Here is a 21,612-nt window from a genome sequence, read left to right as displayed (position 1 = left end):
CACTGATGTCCTTTGACATCCTGTCCTTGCCCCCTAGCAGATTCTTTTGTGGTGGGGTAACATGGTAAAGAGCTGGGTTTTAAAAGATAGGGCCGGCCTCCAAGGCAGTTTTGCTCTTTGACCCAATGAGGTGAAGCTCTGGCGAGGCCTGTGGTTCCTTTGGCACTTGCAGCCCAGCCCAAGGACAGAATTTCCTGAGCGGCTGGACCTTTCACTCAACGAAGACACTCCTGCCCCTGCTGATCCACTCACACAGACAAGCCCCATGGGACGGCAGTGTTGATCTTTGGTGTGGGCCAGGTACCAACTATTAAGAAGCCAGGACCAAAAGTTGTTATGGAAACCATTTTAATACTAGAAAAGTTTTTAACCAATTGCCCGAGGAAGCCGTAGGGCCTGGCCTACCTCCCACAGCACCAGGGGCCCCTGGGGACCCACTCACTGAGCCACAGCCCGTGCCCCTGCCTCTGCTCAGCATGGCAGTGTGTTTGGTCCTTCGACTTCTTCCCTCTGCCCAGGAAACTGCTGAGTCACCGCCAAGGTGGCTTTTTCCCGTCTTGGGGTGTTCTGCCACGTCCCATTGGGAAGGGTCTGCGGGGGAAGCATCCCACTTATAGGGCACTCACTACACGTCAGGTTGTGCGATTATTTTCATACATAATCTTGTTGCACTTGAACCAATAATTCTGTGATGTGTTGGTAACTGTCTCCATTTCACTAGTTGTGGGAATTGGAACTCAGGGGGAGTGAAGTGACTTGGCTAAGGTCATATAACTAGTTAGTGACAAAGTCGAGATTTTGAACCCAGGCAGTCTGGCTCCAGAGCCACTTTGTGCTTAAAGTAGGAACCAAAATCGAGGGCAGTTCTGTTGCTAAATAGTCACACTGATTTATAAAGTTCCCTTTGGAAGGAAAGTAACACATATGCAGTTGTAAAGACAAACTCTTAAAGCAACTTTCCTTCCAGCTTTTGGTCTGCAAAGAGAAGGCATCGCGGGGTGGGTGCATTACCCAGGAAGTGGGATTGCCTGCCTGCCTGACTGCTGTAGCCAAGCAGGGTAACGTCCGTGCGTGAGTGAGTTTTTAACTTTGTGTTCCTTAGAGTTCCTCTGAATCCTGCCACTCCTTTCCTCCACGGCGCTTTCCCTTCAGAAGCAAGATCTGAGGGCGGATGTGAAGGGAAGAGAGCGGTGCTTTGGGTCTGGCCAGTGGTTTTGTGAAAAATGGGAGAGCAGAGGGCAAGGTCATGAAAACAGCCTGCCTCTCTCGGGTGTTGTGATTCTAAACTGATAGCATCTCTCCTGAGAAGAGGGTCCCCCCCGCCACAGGAGCACTGGCAGGCCTGGAAAGGCACAGACACACCCCGAAGGGAATTTCTCCAGCCTCTGCTGAAGAGAAAGCTTCGCTTTTGTGGATGGTGCACAAACGACAAATGCAGTTAGGAAGCAGCCACTGCTGATCATACTGTGCCCGGCAGCCCGGCCCGAGACCCAGGACGCCTCTCACAACGGCTCTGAGCAGCAGAGATTGAGCTTAGTGCCCTTCAGTTTGGAAACAGGGATCATGATACTCACAAACCATGTAACGCATCACCCCACTCTGACAGTGTACTTGTCACAGTGTACTTCTCCCCAGGCCAAGGTGGGAGGGGCAGGGAGGGGGAACCACTGAACCAATTCAGAGATCAGGGTCGGATTTACATTCCTGTGAAGAAGGGACAAGCACTCAGCTTGAGCCTGTGGGTCCACATTCCAGCCCAGGGCAGTACGGGAACCCGGGCCCGTGCCTGGGATTAAAAGCACCCTGACATCGGTTTTCACAAAGGCAGAAAATGGACACAAGAGTGCCCTTTGTATACAGGGACTGGGAGCAGGCTGTTACCCAGGTCCCGGCGCGGCCTGGCTGTCGGCAAACACTGCAGTCTGACACTGAAGCACCGGTAGATTCGAATAAATCCCTGCAGGTTGGAACCTTTGAAGGCCTTCGATTAAGAAAGGCAATTCCACACCCCTGCATTCTCCCTTTCTTCCCAGAGGGGAAGACAGCTTGCTGGCAGTGGCCACAGCCCAGCCAGGGCTCCTTGAGATCCTGAGGCAGTAAGGTGAGCAGCTTATTAAGGGCCATGTCCAGACGGATGAATGAGGAGGCTGGCAGGAGCCAGGGCTCTTGGCTACCCGGCAGCTCCCACAGCGGTGGGCTCCCCCACTACCACCTGCTCATCTCCAGTCTTTCCCACCTAACCTCTAGCCAGCCCATAAGAGGGAACGGAGAAAGAAGCCAAAGACAGCCTCAAAGCGCTTGTCTGCTCTGCTCAGCTGGAGCCTGGCTGCATCGCTAGATCCTGCTTCCAGGGTGTGTTAGGGATGACGAGACAGCTTCTTGGTCCTCCCGAACCCTCGTCTTGCTCAGTGTCTGTCCGGGTGGGGCTGGCAGCAGAACCCTGCAGGGCTGCCCCCCAGAAGGCAGGCAGTCCTGGCCCTGAGGGAGGTAAGAGGCCCGACAACTTGGGCTTCATGCTGATGGCTACAGGCCCCTGTCTAGACTTTGGCATTAAAGTCTTGTTCCTCAAGTTCGCGGTGAGAAAGCACTCCATCGTGAATGTTTCGAAGTACACTGGAGATCTTCAGGTTGGCCTCAGTTCACCACCTCAAGTGTAGTCCAGCAGCTGACTGGACTTGATTTTTTATAGAACTGGTAAGACCTTGAGCTTGAGCTTTTCCTCCCCTGCAGACAGGCACTGCCTCCAGGGAAAATAAACCAAAGGACATTTTTTTACCCAACAACAGAATGTCAACACTGGCAGGAACCTCCTCCAGATGAAGATTTGGACCCAGAGATGGGTAGTGACCTATGCAATGTCTCAGAACTGGGGCTAAAGCCAGTTCTGGCATCCTTGCCCAGAGTTATAAAACACTGGATCCTCCGTGAAAATAAATATTAAAAATATTATCACCAAGTTACCAACAGTCCATAGTGAGTAGGCCTTATTCCCAGTGCCTTTGCCCCAAAGGCGGCAACGTTCTCTTAACTATAGTCTAAATCGCTTAAAAAACTGAAAAGCCGTAATGTTCCATTCAGAATGCAGTCCCGTTAGGTGACAGGCTCCACTGCATGGCCTAGAATTAATCAGTGTTTATCGGCTGCATAAAGGATGTTGTAGTGGGATGTTTTATAGAGCAGGTACACGGAGGGGGTGGCAGCCTCGGGGAACACGTGGTGGTTCAGGGCCGTGTCCATCTCGTCCACGTACTCCACCTGCAGGGCGATGTTCAAGGCCTGGGACAGGGCTGTGATTTGGATGTGGTCACACTCCATGGCCATGGGCTCCACTTCCTGCAAAAGCCACAAGGAGAAAACAACCCAGCTGAGGATGCAGGCCCAGGAGAGGACAGGTGAGAGGTCCCACCCTGGCTTTTTGCCCAGTTGCAGAGCTCAAAACCTCTGCAACTGTGCAATGGTCTCCACAACAGGCCTTGAGGCAGATGTCGACATACGCATTTTCTAGAGAAGGAAACGCAGGCTCAGTGAGGAAGGAACAGACAGAAGTCACCAGAATTAAAAGGTTTGACTCTAGATCTTTTTGATTCTGGTCCCCTCGTATGTCAGAAGAACACAATACTTTGAAGAATCTGGAGAGGAGAGCAGGAGTTTTTCAGCTTGGGCTTTCTAATGCATAAGGAACCTCAGAGCAGAAAGGGACTATCATAAAGGGTATTCAAGCTTAGGTGCTTAAAGAGGGCTGGGCGAGCAAGTGAGCGAGTCAGTGGAGACAGGCAGAGATGGTGACAAGCTGGCTAGTGAGTCCAGTAACTCAGGCAGCTGCCACTTAGCTCCTGCTGATTGTTGCCATGCAAGAATAAAGCCTGGAGAGCTGGATCTGATTTTTCCAGAGAAATCCAGACATCCATATAAAAACTGCGCAACGTTTAAATGGTTGGCAGTCCTTTCAGGTAAACACCGCACATCATAAAATATGTCCTGGAGCAAAGATGACTCTGGGGTTGCTACTCTGTCATTTTGTAAACAGTCCAGTCCAAAGGCCCTTTGATGAGACAATCTGAGACTCAGAGAGGGAAAGTGACTTGCTCAAAGCCCCACAGCTCAGGCAGCTGAAGGACAACCTGTTCAGTTTGCTAATCTAATCTAAAGCTCTGAATTGCCACGTAGACGTGACCCCCCAGCCCCCTGATAGGGAATGTTGGTGTTAAGGTCTCTTAAGGAGAGAGGGATGAGAGCAGAGCCCAGGGCTGGAGGCCACATCCCAAGCCGGAGCCCCGAGGACCTACATGAGCGCAGAAGTCTTTGATGTCCATCTCCTCGTCAATGAAATGTCGGAAGAAGTCTGCACGGTTCCTGATGAAGGCAGAGGTCAGCAGGCGCAGGAACTGCACGATTCGGTCTGAGAAGCTCTGGTCGTTGAACACCTTCAGCAGGCTGGACACGGAGCCATCCTTCTCCACCAGCTCTACCACACTGTAAAACTGCACCCCCGGGCCCTCAGCTGGGGGCCAGGCAGGCCCTGCCCCTCCCTCCACGAACCTCGCTCCTTGAAATTTCCACCTTGAAATCCTCAAGTTGAGGCCCCAGAATCAATCCATCAGAGATCTCGCCAAAGCTAAGTGACAGGGTTAGAGACACTCTGTAGTGAGTCCCTTGGCCCCGAGTCTCCCTCCTCACTGCCGTGACTCCGATTCTTACATACAGATTCAGAAGTGAGAGTCCTCCAGCCCCGCACTGCCCTCACTAGTGGGGTCAGGGGGGTGAGGTGGGGAGGCTGGGGGAAATTTCCAGCCTGACAGCTACCGTTCCAAAGGAGGTGCCTCCTCCCAGAGGAAGGGCAGGGCCTTGGGCCCCCTGGCCTCTCGATGTCCCCACAGGCAGGAAGGAGCCCTCAGTCTTCTGTCTGCTCTGCCAGCCCTGAAGAAAGCTGAGCCCCTCAGCCGTCGTGCCTGGGGTTAACTCACAGCGTTGAAGAAGTTTCGGAAAGTGTGCTCCTCGAAGCCAGCTGCCAGGAGGTCATTGGGGGTCTGCAGTACACGCTCTTTGAACCTGAAGGGGAAAGCCAGTGCTTTCAGGGAAAGGCAGGGGCACCTCTGTGACCGTCAGCTGTCATCTCACTCCCCACTCTGCCCCCACACACCTGAGAGTCACCGGAGGTGGGTCATATACCCATTTCGCAGATGAGAAAATTGAGGTACCACCCATTCCAAAATATATTGATTCTATCTTCCAAAGGTCTCTTGACTGTCCCATGGTTCCTGGGGCATCAATACCATCTCTGGCCTGATGACACCCAGCCTTCCCTCCCTCCTGGTCCCCACTCCACAGGGACCATAAGAGTGACCTGCCACAGCCTTCTCCCTCAGGTCACAGCTTCTCAGCACCGGGGTCCCGGAAGGGCCCCTGCCAAGCTCACCAGCCACATCTCCAGTCCAGTCCACAGCCTCCCTCATGCCCTACAGCCACTCCCCCTTCGCATCTTCACCCCTTGACATCCACTGTCCCCTTGGCCAGGCACGCTCTTCTCAGAGATGGGCTGGACGTAAAAAACATTTTTTTTTTTTAAAAAAAAACAAGAGTCTCATCTATGCTCATGAGGTTATCATCGTCTGTTGTGGGTGGACGGTGGAAATACAACCTGGACTATAGGGTATGTTGCATACGTCTTCCCTACTCCCTATTCAGTGAACCCATGACGGTAGCTTGAAAACAAAAAATCATGACAAGAGGATTTAGACCACAGAAATCAACTCACATGACAGATCAGGCCTCCCAGCCAAACGGCCATTAAACCTTTGCCAGCACTGACCTACCACAAGATCTGGTCCAGGGACCCCTCCTCTTGTCCCTGCTCCCACTGCAGGCCGCCTACGGGCACAGCCCCGTCTGGGACGTGCCCTGAGCCCTGGGGATGGCGAGGAGCTGCCAGAGTTCAGCAGCAGAGACGAGACAGTCCAAGGGACGGTCCACAGGAGGGAACACCTTCCACACAAGAAGGGCCGAGTAGAGAGGCTCAGGGGGACCAGCTGGCTCAGGCCTAACTGCAGCCCGGCTCCTGGGAAGGGAGCCCAGGCTCCAGTGAGGACGCGGCGGGGGTTTTCATGAGAGACTCAGGGCACAAGGAGAAAGGCCTGGGAGGCGTAGGTGCCTGGTGGGAGGGCGAGGGGAGGAGAGGCTGGTCTGAAGTGGAATCATCTCATAATCTGGAAGCTGAGGCACTTTTACTTTTGCTGAAAGGCAGCCTGCCCCTGGCTGGGCCGGCGTCTCTGAGCCCGTTTTGGCCAGGGCAGGTGTGGGAAGGAGCACGTTGCGGGGGGCTGCAGCCCTGCTGCTAAGTCGCTCTCTGGCTTTATAAGGCTCCCCTTCTGTGCAGGGTGGGTGATGGGGACAGGTCTCCACGGCGGGCTGTGAAGGCCTCTCTGGCCACTGTTCCCGTGAGGCCAACATGCACAGCTTGGCTCTCGGCTTTCCTGCCTGCAAACCCTCCCATCACTGGCCACATGCCCATCGCATCCCCATGCTCATTCCTCACCAGTTCCTGCGGGCCTCACAGTGCCAGCCCTGGGGACACGGAGACACATGGGTCCAATCTAGCGGGGGACAAACACTCAGGACAGGACTCCTGCCCCAACGAGGTGAGGGAGGGGAAGGAGGATAGTGTCCGGACTTAGAGCGTAGATCCCCTCTTGGCCACACACTTGCCTTGCACAAGTCATGTAACCTATCTGAAGCTCAGTTTACTCATCTGTAAAATGGGGTGACACCAGCCTGGTACTTCCCACTGGACCCCACCTGGATGGCTCCCAGGCATTTCAGACTTGGCAACCTGGAGCTCCTGATCTCCCCCAGCCTCGCTGTGTGGCACGGGCTTCTCAGTCCTGATAACTCAGGTCAAACACCCAGCACTCAGCCTCGACTCTCTGCTCACGCGCCCCACTCCAGCCACAAGTGGATCCTGTGGTGCCACCTCCACCCACTCAGGCCGCCTCTACGACCTCTCCTCTGGGCTCTCCTAGATCACGCCCCCGCTGCTCTCGGACGCCATCATTTGTGCATGTGCCTGGTTTTCCCTGCACACAGCAGCCCACACGTCAGGCCTTTTGCTCTGCCAAACCCTCTGTGCCTCTATCTCATTCAGGCCAATATTCGAGGTCCATGAGGCCCATGAGGCCTTACCCCACCTGCCCCCGCTATGTCTCCAACTCCTACTTAAAACTGCAGTCCCTAGCCCTGGACAACCTGGCTGCCTTTCCTGCCTGTTTTTTTTCCCACAGCGCTTCCCCTATCTGACACACCAAGTACTGCCCATGTCCCCTGTCCCTCGTTCCCAGTTAGGACGCAAGCTCGACAGGCGGAGCGCTTTGTCTCTCCTGTTTGCTGCTGCACCCCCGGGGCCCACAGCACAGTCGGCATGTGGTACCCACTTGGGTGATGGTTGCAGGGAGCAAGGGTGCCCCAGAAGGAGGGTAGAGTAGAAACCCGCTTAGCAAAGGAGTCCTGGCACCAGGGTCCATGGATCAACCCCATGTGCTCTGTGACCCGTGGCCACTCTGCACTCTTCCCTGGTGTGTGTGTGGGAGGGCATCTGATGAGGAAGCCTGGGATCTTCATGGATCCTCTAAGATCCTGTGAGACCTCCAAGGTTAAGGAAGCGGGTCTCAACATCTTGCTACTACTCCCTGTTACCCAGTAGCACCGGCGGCTTCTCCTGGAGCTTGTGAGAAATGCAGAGTCCCCGGCCCCAGCCGTACAGAACTGGAATCTGCATCTGAAGAAGATCCCAGGGGGTCTGCACAAATGCTGACATCTGAGAAGGCCCGAATGAAGCCGAACCCCAGGGGTCGAAGGGAAGATCAAGTCCCAGCTGCAGGACAGAAGGGCCTAGGACAGCATCAACTCCAGATCCAGGCTGATCAGGCAGACGCCTGGGTTACACACACTCACTTCCAAGGTCAGCTAAAGCGATCCAGAACAACGGGCAATGCTTCTTTGTTTTCTCCTTGGAGTGAGGCTTCAAGAACATAGCCAAGGCAAAACTCACCTCACCCAGGCACACTCAGATCAGAGAGCTGGAAATGCCCTCTAGGTCATTTGTCCCATCCCCAGCCAGCCCCTTGGCTGCCCTCACTTCCACCACGAGGGCCGCTGGGCATCCCCTTGATGTCAAAGCCACCACTCATTGCCTGGGCTAAGCAGGCTGCGCTGAGACCAAACCCTCAGGGAGGTTCAGGGCCAATCGACGCAGCAGAAGCACAGCCCGCCCGGCATCCCACATGCGGCACTCACTTGAGGATCTCCCTGCTCTTGCCCAGCAGAGACTCCAGGTAGGAGTAGCCCAAGGCCCGGTAGAAGCAGTTGCCATCCCCCTTGGTCTTGCGGATGGCGGTGAACCTTTTGCTGAGTTCCTGCGGGGGACAGAGGAAATGTGGGTGTCCGTACCAACAGAACCCCCGTCGAGTCCTGTCAGGGGTGGGGTTCCACCTCCCCCAGGCAACATCTGCTCCCTCCTCTCAGACTGGAGGCCCTCCATGGTGTCCCAACTCTCATCCCACAAAAATAAAAATACGTGGAGTGCGACCTGCAGGAGGCACTGTGAACGGGGAGCCGTGTCCCGCTCTGAGGAGCCTACAGGCTAGGGGGATGATGGACGGTTGGACGACTGTCACAGGAGGACAGGGGATGCACCAGGGTGCCGCGGAGCAGTGGCATCTACACCAGACTTCAGCAGTCCAGGAAGACTTCCTGGAGGAATCGCACCGAGAGAAGTGGTGTGCCTGGTGGGGGCAGCGAGGGTGCATGTGGCTGTGAGGTGGGCCAGGAGGCGGCACAGGCAGTAGGAAAGGCCTCCTCGGCCATCGCCAAGCAGTCTGGCCAGTCCTCCAAGCGGTTCTTAAGAGGTGTGGCGTCCCCATGGCACCTGCTCCAGTTCTGCTCTGAGCTGTCCGCGTCCGCCACAGCTGCCTCCCGGGCCTGCCTACGGTCAGGATTCTGATGGCCCAGTGTGGTTTCTAAGGGATCAGGGAGTCCCTGCTCCCACCAGGGTGGAGCTGACGGCCCCCTAGAGGCAGGCTGTAGGGAGGGGTGTGCTCCCTGGAGGGCCAGATCATCTCCCAGAGGATGAGATGTACAGCCCAGCTCTCACTCCTGCCCCAGGAAGGGCTCCCAGCGGCCACAGGAGACAGTCCTGCCCAAATGCAGGTGGCCAGAGGGCAGTAGGGGGACACCCAGGTTCCTCCTAGTCCCATAACCGTTCCTGCATCCTTCAGCCATCTCTCCTTTGTCAGAGTCCAGCCAGAGTGGGCCTTCTCACCAGAGAGCTGCTCTCAGAGTGGTTACAAATACTACTTTTATGAGCTGAGGCTGTTCGGCCCAAGTGCCGGCTCCTCCACACATGTGCGGTAGAATTGTGGGCCAGCCATTTAATTTTCGTAACTTGGTTCCCTCCGCTGTGAAATGTGGGTAATAAAAGTCCTGACCTTGCAATCCTGTAATGAGGTCAAAAACTGCTGGTTTTTTTCGTTTTTGTTTTTTTTTTTTTTTTGCAACTAAAGGATTTCTCACTAAGGTAAATATGCTCAACACTGCATTATTCTGGGAGGCTTTAATTTGTCCAGGAACCTGGTCCAAAGGCAAAGCCTTTTTACCTTCAAAGTGGTACCTTTGTCTCTGCTCCCAACTCCAGCCCATTTCATCTAGGCTCCCCTCCTCCTGACCCTCTGCCTTACCTGGATTTTCCTCTGGTAGATTCTGTTTTCAGGATGATCCCGAAGAATTGATAGAATGTCACATTTTTCTGATATTAGGTTGAAAGATGTTTCACTCTGAAAGACAGAAAAAAGGAGCAAAGCTGTGACAATTTCAAAAGCAACTGCAGGACTTTCACCAATAGAAAGCCCACCGCGTGCTGGCTGCAGGATGTTACCTTCCCTGGACAGAAGCACCTGCGAGTATGTGACTAGCAGCCCAGAAGCCAGGGTCCCCGGCAGGAGTCAGGGTCAGCCCCATCGTGAAAGGCGTTATCATCTTGTAAGTCCTTTCGTTTTAAATTTTTTGGAAATATTTACTTAGTTGGCTGTGCTGGGTCTTAGTTGCAACACATGAACTCTTAGCTGTGGCATGTGGGATCTAGTTCCCTGACCAGGGATCGAACCTGCTACCCTGGCATTGGCAGTGCAGAGTCTTAGCCCCTGGACCACCGGGGAAGTCCCTCATCTTGTAATTTCTGAACTGACTCATTTTATAGACTATAATACATCGGTGCACAAAAATAAATGCAAAATGGTTTAAAGACTTAAATGTAACACCCGAAACCATTAAAATTCTAGAGGAAAACACAGGCAGTATGCCGTTTGACGTTGGTCTTAGTTGTATTTTTGGGGGATCTGTCTCCTCAGGCAAGGAAAACACAAACAGAAACAAACAAATGGGACTACATTAAAACAAAAAGCTTTTCATCTGGGAATCTGTTTCCTGTGCGTGTAAACTCACCTCTTCTGAACATTTCATACAAATGGAATCATATGATTGGTCTTTTATGACTGATTTCTTTCACTTAATGTATTTAAGAAGCATCCATGTTGTACCACATATCAGTACTTGTTTCCTTTTTGTTGTCAGATAATATTCTATGGTACAGTATACCATATTTTGTTCCATTTGTCAGTTGATGGATTTGGGGGTTGTTTCCACTTTGGGGCTATTATGAATAAAGTTACTATGAATATTCCTGTTTAGAAAAAAAAAAGTTTTTGCACAGCAAAGAAACTTTCAACAAAAGGAAAAGGCCACATACTGAAAAGAAGAAGATATTTGCAAATGATATATCTGAATAAGGAGTTAATATCCAAAATATATAAAGAATTCATACAACTCAACATCCAAGACACACACAACCCAATTGAAAAATGGGCAGAGGATCTGCACAGATATTTTTCCAAAGAAGACATATGGATGGCCAACAGGTCCATGAGAAGATTTTCAACACCGTTAACCATCAGGGAATCAAAACCACAATGAGGTATCACCTCACCTCTGTTAGAATGGCTGTTATCAAAAAGACAAATGACAAGGTTGGTGGGACTTCCCTTGTGGCTCAGCTGGTAAAGAATCTGCCTGCAATGCAGGAGACCTGGGTTTGATCCCTGAGTTGAGAAGATCCCCTGAAGAAGGGAACGGCTACCCACTCCAGTATTCTGGCCTGGAGAATTCCATGGACTGTACAGTCCACGGGGTCACAAAAAGTTGGACACAACTGAGCAACTCTCACTTTCTAACAAGGTTGGTGAGAATGTGGGGAAACGGGGACCCGGGGTGCACTGCTGATGGGATTATAAGCTGGTATAGTCATATAAGGAGAACAGTGTGGAGATTCCTCAGACAAATTAAGACAGAACTATCATATGTCATTCCACTTCAGGGTATGTATCCAAAGAAAACAAAAGCACTCTTTAGGAAAGATACAGGCACCACTATGTTCATTGAAGCACTGTTTACAATAGTCAAGATGTGGAAGCAACCTAAGTGCCCATCAATAGGTGAATGGATAAAGATGTGGTGTAGAATATGCAATGGAAATATTCAGTCACAAAAAAGAATGATATATTTCTCTTTGCACCATCATGGATGGACCTAGGGATCATCACACTGAGGAAGTTAAAATAGTGAAAGGCAATATTACATGATATCACCTGCAACGTGAAATCTAAAGAAATGAACAAAACAAAAACAGGGTCACCGATACAGAGAATGAACAGGTGTTTGCCAGAGGGGAGGGGGTTGGCGGGGAGGAGAGAAACAGGTGAGTGAGATTAAGAGGTACTAAACAGAAGAGATGAGTCATGGGTATGAAGTATACAGTGAGGGGAGTATACTCAATAATTATGTAGTATCTTTGGTGACAATAACTAAGCTTACCATGGTGATCATCCTGAAGTATAGAGAACCAGTGAATCGTTATGTGGGGTAACAGGAACTAACATAGAGCTGTAGGTCAATTATACTCCAAAAACAAACTCATAGAAACAGAGATCAGATGTGTGGTTACCCGAGGCAGGGGTGGGATCACAGGGAACTGGAGGAAGGGGGTCAAAAGGTTCCAGTTACAAACTTCCAGCTGTAAGATAAACAAGTACTAGGGACGTAATGTACAACATGATAAATATAATTAACAGTTGTCTATGAACTTTGTAGAGTTTAATGGCACCCCACGCCAGTACTCTTGCTGGGAGAATTCCATGGACAGAGGAGCCTACAGTCCATGGGGTCACAAAGAGTCAGACAGGGACTGAGCGACTAACACAAGAGAGTAAGTCCTAAGCGTTCTCATCAGAGGAAAAATCTTTTCTATTTTTTTAAATTTTGTGTCTTTACAAAGATGAGGGATGCTCACTAGACGTGCAATCATTGCATGATCTACGTAAGTCAAATCTCTGTGCTGTATACCTTAAACTTACGCACTGCTGGATGTCAATAACACTGGAAGAAAAAAGAATATAGTAACTCAAGCCTACTGAGCCTCCATACTGTAAGGAGGCTCCATACTCCCCTTGTCTTCTCCTGACCTTCCTGTCTCACTCATTCATTCCTTCTTCTATTCATCCGACAATACCCAACCAGTCTGCACCAAGCACTGTGTTATTCAGTCGCTCAGTGGTGTTTGACCTGAAAACACAGAGGTTAAACCATCTAGCACCACCTACTGGTGAAAGTTCATATTGCAGCCCATCTCTGGGTGGAGGTCAGTTTCCACCCAGAGAGAGAAATCAGGACCTCAGTGGCACCCCACTCCAGTACTCTTGCCTGGAAAATCCAATGATGGAGGAGGCAGGTGGGCTGTAGTCCATGGGGTCACTAAGAGTTGGACACAACTAAGCGACTTCACTTTCACTTTTTACTTTCATGCATTGGCGAAGGAAATGGCAACCCACTCCAGTGTTCTTGCTTGGAGAATCCCAGGGGCGGGGGAAGCCTGGTGGGCTGCCATCTATGGGGTCGCACAGAGTCGGACACGACTGAAGCGACTTAGCAGCAGCAGCAGAGAGTGGAGAAGTCATCTAATGGCAAAAGGAAGACCCAAGGCCAGGGGAAGGGTAGGACCCATCTGTTCTAACAGCTAATCTCCCACAGGCTTGTCTCTGCCTCATGTTTTTCCTGCTCAGACGAGGGTTCAGGGCAGTGGGAGCTGCACCCCCATCTCCAACCCCCACCCCCTGCCCCGGGAAAGGCTCTGATTTCATCAGGAATATGATGTTAAAATATAATGTGAAAGCCACTTGTAGTTTGTAGTTAAAATAAGTAGCCTTGATGAGAACCGACTGTATGGCTCAGGGAACTCTCCTCAATGCTCTGTGGTGGCCTAAAAGGGAAGGAAATTTTGAGTATAACCTTACTAGCGTGTGAATGAGCACAGCTTGGACAGTAGCTTGGCCAGTCTTTGGCACTGCCAAAGAATAAGTCCCATTATTTACCTACCTACGTCAGTCAAAAAAAGGCTTGTTTTTTACACACAGCTGACTTAAAATGCTGGCTTGGGTCTTTTTAAATGAAGGATGATGACAAAGGACCACAGCTGTATTGAACACTCGCACTTGGACGTCCCCCCGCCGCAATAAAACCCAACAAACGGTGAGGGAAAAGGCACAAACTCAGTTCTATTTGATGAGCAGTTTCTGAGACAATGTCACTGGCAGAGTGGAAAGCGGTATAAAGAATGAATCCTAAATACGGAGCGACAAGTACTGGGTTGGCCAAAACTTTGTTCGAGTTTTTATAACATCATATGGACACACCTGAACGAACTTTTTGGCCAAGCCAATATTTCAGATGGTAGAAAACTGCCAGTCAAAATGAGAACGTGAAAGGTGGGTCAGGAAGGGGACCCACAGGCCTCATACCAGGGAAGCCTACCTGGGTTTTCCACTCGCCACAGCCGTATCATTTTTGCAAAGTAAATAGCAAATTTACTTAGGCTATTTAAAACAGTCAATTTAAAAGGAAAACATTAAACAGCAGTTTGGGGGTGGGGAGGGGCTCACACTTAGGGTTCAAGAGACCCACCGTCAGCCCCAGGCGTTTTGTCAACTTTCCCCCTTTATCTCCCATCCCTGTTCCCATCCTGCCACCCCCCATCCTTTATAGGTATTCCCTATGTCTTTCAATATGTCTTTTTAAAAATACCAAGTTGTTTTATGTATGCATGCGTTTTAAATGTGCAGACAAATTATTCTATAGGTATCGTGGCCTTTTCTCTTCATTCAATACTATTTAAGATCCACCCTTTTTGACAAATGGCGCTCAGGTTGGTTGCCCTGCCCAGCAGTGAAGCCTTGAGTTGGCTCCAGCGCCCCCTCGTGGCCCCATGTGTGTTTACAGGGCCAATGGGAGGGGTGAGTGAGTTTCTACTTTGGCACGTCCAGGGTGACTCAAGTCAGCCCAAGTGGCCCCCGCCCCACTTACCATAAGCATGGCCCTCGTCACATGGCTGGAAGAACAGCCTCAGCTCACTGGCCCATAAACCAAGTACAGTACTCTGCATTTGACCTTGGCTGACTGTAATTGGTGGTTTTTTAAATCGTGGCCAAAAATTTCCAGGGTGTTATGGGACAGGGACTGGCCTCGCCTGACAATGTTGCGTCAGACCTCATCAGGTCACTTAAAAGGATTTTAGCCTTTAGCTGCTGATTTGCAAACAGGTGCTAATGAATTAGGTCAGGCAGATAGCACCTCTACTCTGAAACAGTTTTGAGCTGCTAAGTGGAAGAATATATTTCAAAGTGGAGAAGGATGTTTCTCTAATCACTGACTCCTCCCCAGAGACCCCGGGAACTAACCAGATGCACTAGAATGGGGGCTTGGTGTTTAGACCAGATCTGAGTACTTGTCGGGGTCCTCTCATCTCCTACCTTTGGAGACTATAGAACCAGCATGTCACCACCTACTGGGGTCCTGCTGACCCTGCCCTTGATCCCCACCCCGCGTCCAGACACCGCCCACCTCCAAATGGAGGGAAGGCAAGTTCCCCCCTGCTTCCCTCGGTTTTCTCGCCAAAGCCTCTACACGTCTAGAACCTCTCCACATAGCCCCAGGAGTTCCTCAACCAGCCTGAGACTAACGAAAAACCAGGTTGACCCCAGCCCTCCACCTCTACCCTCATCCACGGATCCTGCTCCACGGGGGCGGCATTTGAAGTTCCGAAGGCTTCCGGTAAAGATGTGACCCGCCAGGGCCCAAGGGAGGGCCCATTGCCAGGGCGATGTCAGAAATTGCGCCCCACAGCTGCTGCCTGCCCCCTCCCCGCCCATGGGAACCCCATGCGCCCAGCACTGTGCGAGCGCCTCCAGGGACCCCCCCCCCAGGAGATAATGGGGTGACAAGGAGCTGTGGGGCAGGGAGGGGCCAGGCTGAAAGGACTGGGCTCTGGCAGCTCGGGCCCACAGACCTTAAGGCTCTGACCCACAACATGTGTGAACCACGCGCGCCCCCTGCCCCTCCAGTGAGTTCTCCATGGGCCCCTCCTGGAACAGGTACAGCTCAGGGTTGGAAGCCAGCCCCCGTGAGCTTTCAGGAGAGGTGATATGAAGCTCCACGGGGACGGGGTCCCTTGTCACTTCTGTCACCGTACTCCTGGAACAGCTGCTGGTCCCCAGCAGGCACGACGTACCCGCTGATTGATGCGTTACCTTTGCTGGGAGGTCACCGTATGCCAGGTGCTGGGGATAATCTCACTTAAGCCTCACAGTAGCTCTGTTTTACACATAGAAACTGAAGCCCAGAGAGGTCAAGCTGTTGGCCTCAAGTCACACAGTGAAGCGATTCAGGAAGAAACTGGGACCCTGGTCCCCCAGCACATTAAAGGTATTCCACAGACCTGTGCCTTTCTGACCCTCTCCCCCTCCACGAAGAGAGCCCACCTGGCCCTCAGCTGTGCTCTGTCGTCACTTCCTGATGGCTCCTTAATAGCCAGGCCTCAGGCTTATGCCTCTACCTACAACCCGCCCCCCCACCACCCATGTTGTATCCTGCGGTGCCTCTGTGGGCACCCCTGGTCCAGGCTCTGAGGTGCTGGTGGGCCTCTCCTGGGTCCACCCCGAGGCCTGGTGGGCAAGGCCAGCCCTTGGCCTGCCCGACCTCCCTCTGAGGCTGCTCTGCTGGCGGGGCTGACCCCGGGCCATGACTCAGCCTTGTTAACCAGGCCCAGACTCCCAGAAGCCACAACTCAGTGCATGGTCTGACCTCAAGCTACCAACTCCTCCATGGCAGGGGCCAGAGCCTGCAGCCTCACCACCAGTGGGGCAGGACCCAGAATGCAGTCCGCCGCCCCTCTCAAAAGGTCCCTGTCATTTCTAGAGGCTCCCCGTGGCTCCATACCTGGCCTTGCCTGCCTAGTGCTGGGGTCTCCATAGCGGGCTGTTTGCAGGGGCCGGAAGGAAATGCCTTTTAATCTGATTTTTACTGGAGTATGGTTGCTTAACAATGTTGTGTTCGTTTCTGCTGAACAACAAAGTGAATCAGCCACATGTATGCATATATCCCCTCCCTCCCACAGCCCCCACCCCCGCCTCCACCGCAGGTTATCACAGAGCACCGGGCAGAGCTCCCTGTGCTAAACAGCAGCTTCCCACTCGCTATCTGTTTTACATATGGTAGCGTGTATATGTCAATTCTATTCTCCCAGTTTGCTCCACCCTCCCATGCCCCCCCACCACCCCATGTGCACGTGTTTGTTCTCTATGTCTGTGTTTCTATCCCTGCCCTGCAAATAGTTCATCAGCACCATTTTTCTAGATTCCGTATATATGCATTAATACACAACATTTGTTTTCCTCTTTCTGACTTACTTCATTCTGTATGACAGACTCTAGGTCTATTCATATCACTGCAAATGACCCAATTTCATTCTTTTTTATGGCTGAGTAATATTCCAGGGAATGCCGCTTTAAATGTCTACTTTAGGGTATAATCTACCATGTAGCAACCTACGGAATAATCAAACACTTTTACTGATGAGCGATCAAAAACATTTGGAGGCCAAAGATTTAGGGGAGTGCTAGTCCTAGGGCTCTGAAGGGGCTTCCTACTGCTGCTGTAACCAATTAGTACAAACAGCGATTTAAAACAACAGGATTTAATTACATTTCTGGAGGCTCAGGGGAGAACCCACTTCCTTACCTTTGTCAGTTTCTAGAAGCTTCCTGCATTTCTTGGCTTATGAGCCCTTCCACCCACTGCCACATCTCCTTCTCACTCTGCTTCCTGCCTCTTCCTTATAAGGATCCTTGTGATCACATCATTGGACCTCCCTGGGTAATCCAGGGTGCTCTCCCCATTTCAGGACCCTTAATTCACCATACCTGCAAAGCCCCTGCTGCCATGTGAGGTACCCTATTCATGGGCTCTGGGATTAGGATGTGGGTGTCTCCGTGCTATTACTCAGCCTACCACTCACATGCCCCATCTCTGCTGTTCAGCGCAGGAAACAGGGAAGACCCTACACCTGAGTCCCTATTGCCTCAGGTCACAGTTATTGGCTGGCCTTGCAGACAGCCTGAATTCAGATGCTGGTCCTCTCTCATCTGACACCTGGACCCTTAGCATCCTCCTAATCAACCCTCAGACCTTCACCTCCCGCCCTGACCTCTCCCTAGAGATCCAGCCTCAAACACCACCAGCCACCAGGATGTCTGACCATGATCCCCGAACTACTGCGCCCCTAACTGCCTTCTCCCTCCACCACTGCATCCCCTCCAGGTGTCACCAGACCCTCGGAAGCCCCTCTATCCAGATAGAACTCACACTAAAGACATGGGATGACCCTTCCCCTCCTCTCTTCCTGCTTCAGCTCTGCTCCTGTGTCTGGCCAGAGCTGCCACCATCTGCCCCCAGGGAGGTGGCACCAGCGTCTGCCCAGTGGACCTCCTGGCTCCCACTTCCACTCCCGTCCCCACCGTCACCCACAGCACCCAGCACAGGCTCCCACAAAGCAAACCAGTTGAGGGCGTGCCCCTCCCCAGTTCCCTCCAGTGGCTTCCTTCACTTGGGAAAAGACTCAGCCTTCGGATGACAACCGTCATCTGGCCTTGCTCCCCTCACGCTCCTGAACTCCAGCCCCAGTGACCCTCCTATGTTCCTCCAACAAGATGCACCCATTTCCACCGCAGGGCCTTTGCACATGCTGTTCCTGTGCACGGACAGATTCTCTGCCTCTTTACGTGTGTAATCACCTTCCCTGACCATCTTGTCTAAAGTTGCCCCTGCCCCAACCTCTACTGCCTTAACTTGTTTTATGTCTTCAGTGGGTTCTCTAACATATACTTTCACTTGTTGACTTGCTTCCTGTCTCTCTCCCTCCACAAGAATGTCAACTCCATGAGAGCAGGGACTTTGCTTGCCTGTCATGACCAGATTCCCCAGTGCCTGCCACACAGTAATGCTCCCAAAATGCAGAATGAGTGGATGACGGAATAGATGGATAAGCTGGTCTCTGACTCCAGCCTGGCCTCTTTTGGCCCTCTGTCTGCTCCACTGCCAGAGAGACCATCCAAATCAACCATCTCTTATTTGTCAAAAATACATTATGGTCCCCTCCACCACCACATTTGCAGACTAAAACCCAAACCCCATGGCACAGCATGTGAAGCCCTTTACAGTACATTCTGACCACCCCCCTCCCAGTTTTTCTAGATTCATCTCTCCTCTCTCCATACAGACTGCTCACCATTCCCAGAATATCCCACTCTTAACCATGTTTCCAGGCCTGTAAGCACATATTTCCAGGCCTGTCCCACCCTGACTGGAACACACAATTCCCCAAATGCTTCTTGAAAACTCCTACACATCCTTTAATAACCCATTCAAAAGACCCCTTTGTGAAGCCTTCCTTGACACTCACTGCTCCCTTAGAGTGCATGGGTTCCTGCTGTGCTCCCCAAGCCCTTAAGCTTCTTAGGTCATGACTGATAGTTCAGGAATTGCTTGTGTCCAGTTCTGTCTTGTCTCATGCAGTGAGTTCCTAAAAGAGGGCAGGCCCTTGTCTTTCTCATCAATGCCCAGCCCAGCGTGGGGCTGGACTAGGGACCCTACTGGGGGCTTGTTTGAAAAACCAAAGAACAAAGCACAGAAGGGCCCTGTGGGTTTGCTGTTCACATCTGACCCTCACTCTTCACTGAATGTTAAATGCCCTTTGAGTGAGCATGAGGCCCCTCACTACCTGCAACCTCCATCAGTGGCAGCCCCCAAACCTTGTCCTCACCCAGGCCACTGCCTTCCCAAGGGTTCTATGTCTTCTACCTGGGACCTTTCCCAAGCTCAGTGACTTTGAAATGGATACAGAAAGAAAACACTATATGTTCCAAAGGCATTCTCCTCTGCCTACCACACACACACTCACCATCATGCATACCACACAGACTCAAAAACATCACCAGTGGGCCCAGCACGGTGCCTGGCAAACAGTAGGTGCTCACTAAATGCTGAATGAACAGACGAGAACACACCCTGCACTGCCTCTGCCCCACCCCCTCCCCATGATTCCCAGACAGACGTCTTGTTTGGTGAGTTAACCACTTCATTCTTCTCCAAGGCACCTACGCTGCCTGTCACAGGGCGCGGGCTGGTGCTCTGACTCTATCTGCCCTCTAACTTCTGTTCTCCTGAGTCCAGGGCAGATGGGAGGCTGGAGTCAGAGGCCTCACTGTGCACCACGAAGGACAGAAGATCAGGGCCCAGCCCCACCACCCCGCCATGCTCTCAGCTACCCAGCGGTGACTGGAAGGCAAGCCAGCCTCGGCTCCAGGGTGGCTAAACCCATTATTACCCCAGCCCTGGCCACTCCCTTGTGGGCGATGCAGAAACACTTCCGTGCCCTTCCAGGAGCAGAAGAGCCAGGTCAACCCTTAGGTCCTGCCTGGAAACAGGAAGTGGGTGTTTCCAGGCGCTCCAGAAGCCCTCAGCCACACCCAGCTGGTTTGTTCAGGACCGGCCGGGCCACCCACGCCACACTCAGAACGTGTCAGACCGTGACCAGGCTCTGACCTGTGCCCCAAGCCAGCGGCAGCCCTCAGTGGTCAGTGACCCATTTCCTTACTCAGACCTAGGAGGGAGGAGGCTCTAAGAACCAGGCCCCTGTGCACACCCATTTCCAGGATTTTGTTGTCAGAAGGAAAGCCACGGCCAATTATCTGAACCAAGCGCTCCATGTGCATCACCTCACGTGATCCTCACAGCAGCCCATTATACAGGTGTGCAAAATAGTGCTGGGGAGGGGAAGCGACCAACCAACGCCTCTCGGGTTTCCAGGGGGTGGAGGTGAGATCACCCCTCAGGGCTGTGACCACAGGCCAAGCCACCACTCCTTATGCGTTCCAGGCTCCCTGGAGCAGGGGGGTCAGAGTTGATCAGTTTTAGGCATTCATCACACAGAGTCCTCTGCAGATTGCCTGTGCCCCTGTCTCCCCTCACCCCCAAGATGGACTGATGTAGTGATACAAAGGAATAATTCCTGGTGGCTCAGATGGTAAAGAATCTGCCTGCAATGCTGGAGACCCAGATTCGATCCCTGGGTAGGGAAGATCCCCTGAAGAAGGGAATGGCAACCCATTCCAGTATTCTTGTGGGGAGAATTCCACGAACAGAGGAGCTTGGCGTGCTGCAGTCCATGGAGCTGCAAGGAGTCGGACACCACTGAGCAACTAACACACACACACAGAAATACAAAGAGCACTGGCCTGGGAATCCAAGTCCACCGTGATCAGTCCCAGCCCCTCCCTCTCTGGGCCTCAGGGTCCCCGGCTGCGCAAGCCCTGAGTTTGGCCTGGCTCAGAGGGTCTCGGGGGCCATTTCTGGCCCCTAAGTCACGTGCCTCACAACTTGAGACAGTCTCTCCACGTGGGTCCTAACTGCAAATACCTTCTGTTGACAAGCAGGACAGAGAGGATGTCGGGCTACCCGTGGCAACCCCAGGTCCACTCGTGGGGCTTGGGAGTGGGGAGGTCTCTAATGGCTGAGCCCTCGGGTGGGTGCGGCAAGGAGCTGCGAACTGGGGGGGGGGGGCGGGGGGGGCGGGGGGGGAGGGCTAGTAACGAAAAGGAGGGGACCCTTAGCCCTGGAGCCTCCCTGTCCCCGCTGTTGGAGCGGCACATGGGAAACCAGGGACGAACGCGCCGGGGGCGGGGATCCTGGGCGCTGGGTTGGGTTCTCGTCGCTGACCGTCCACGGGAGCCTTCCAAGAAAGGACCGGGACACCCCGGTATTCCTGGGGGACCCGAACGCAGCGGATTTGACACTGAGGGCTGAGCCTCGCGCCGAATCCCCCGTCCCGCGAGTGCACATGCGCCCGGGGGGCGACCCCGCCTACCGCGCCCCCTTCCCACCCGCTTTCCCCTTAGACCACTGACCATAGTGACCGGAGCCGTCGGGCCAGGTCCCGCCCCAGCGAGGAGCGATCCGGTGCGGGAGGGCGCCGCGGGAGCCACAGGCTGGCTCCGCCGTTGGGTCGGGCGGCGGGGGCCTCGAGGGCGTGAGGACGAGCGGAGAATACACCCGACCGCTCCGCAAACCAGAGGTTAGACCTCCACTGTGTCCCAGCAAGACACACGCCCCGAGATTGACGTCTGAAGC

At 52.7% G+C, this 21,612-nt stretch overlaps 1 protein-coding gene and 1 long non-coding RNA gene across 2 annotated transcripts in view; one reads left to right on the top strand and one right to left on the bottom strand.

Moving 5' to 3' along the window:
• Positions 1–5,588, top strand: part of LOC138423458 (uncharacterized) — a 7,219-nt gene extending 1,631 nt beyond the window's left edge. Inside the window, exons 3-4 of the long non-coding RNA XR_011250267.1 lie at positions 3,262–3,392; positions 4,210–5,588. This is a non-coding gene — a long non-coding RNA (uncharacterized lncRNA). The remainder of the gene's footprint in view (positions 1–3,261; positions 3,393–4,209) is intronic.
• OTUB2 (OTU deubiquitinase, ubiquitin aldehyde binding 2) lies at positions 332–21,612 on the bottom strand. Its single transcript, XM_069559360.1, has 6 exons — positions 21,390–21,612; positions 9,726–9,821; positions 8,287–8,405; positions 4,965–5,049; positions 4,287–4,481; positions 332–3,333 (listed from the first exon to the last, which is right to left on the bottom strand). Exons 1-6 carry the CDS (start codon positions 21,390–21,392, stop codon positions 3,127–3,129), a joined length of 705 nt encoding a protein of 234 aa, XP_069415461.1. The 5' UTR covers positions 21,393–21,612; the 3' UTR covers positions 332–3,126.

Source organism: Ovis canadensis, chromosome 18 (genome assembly GCF_042477335.2).
Source record: "Ovis canadensis isolate MfBH-ARS-UI-01 breed Bighorn chromosome 18, ARS-UI_OviCan_v2, whole genome shotgun sequence".
Lineage (NCBI taxonomy): Eukaryota > Metazoa > Chordata > Mammalia > Artiodactyla > Bovidae > Ovis > Ovis canadensis.
This window is presented reverse-complemented; position numbering and strand designations above follow the sequence as displayed.

Coding starts and splice junctions, on each gene's coding strand:
- OTUB2 (XM_069559360.1), bottom strand. Junction 8,406..9,725: donor TCTACCAGAGGAAAATCCAG/GTAAGGCAGAGG, acceptor TGTCCCCCGCAG/GAACTCAGCAAAAGGTTCAC. Junction 4,482..4,964: donor TCCGAAACTTCTTCAACGCT/GTGAGTTAACCC, acceptor CCGGGGGTGCAG/TTTTACAGTGTGGTAGAGCT.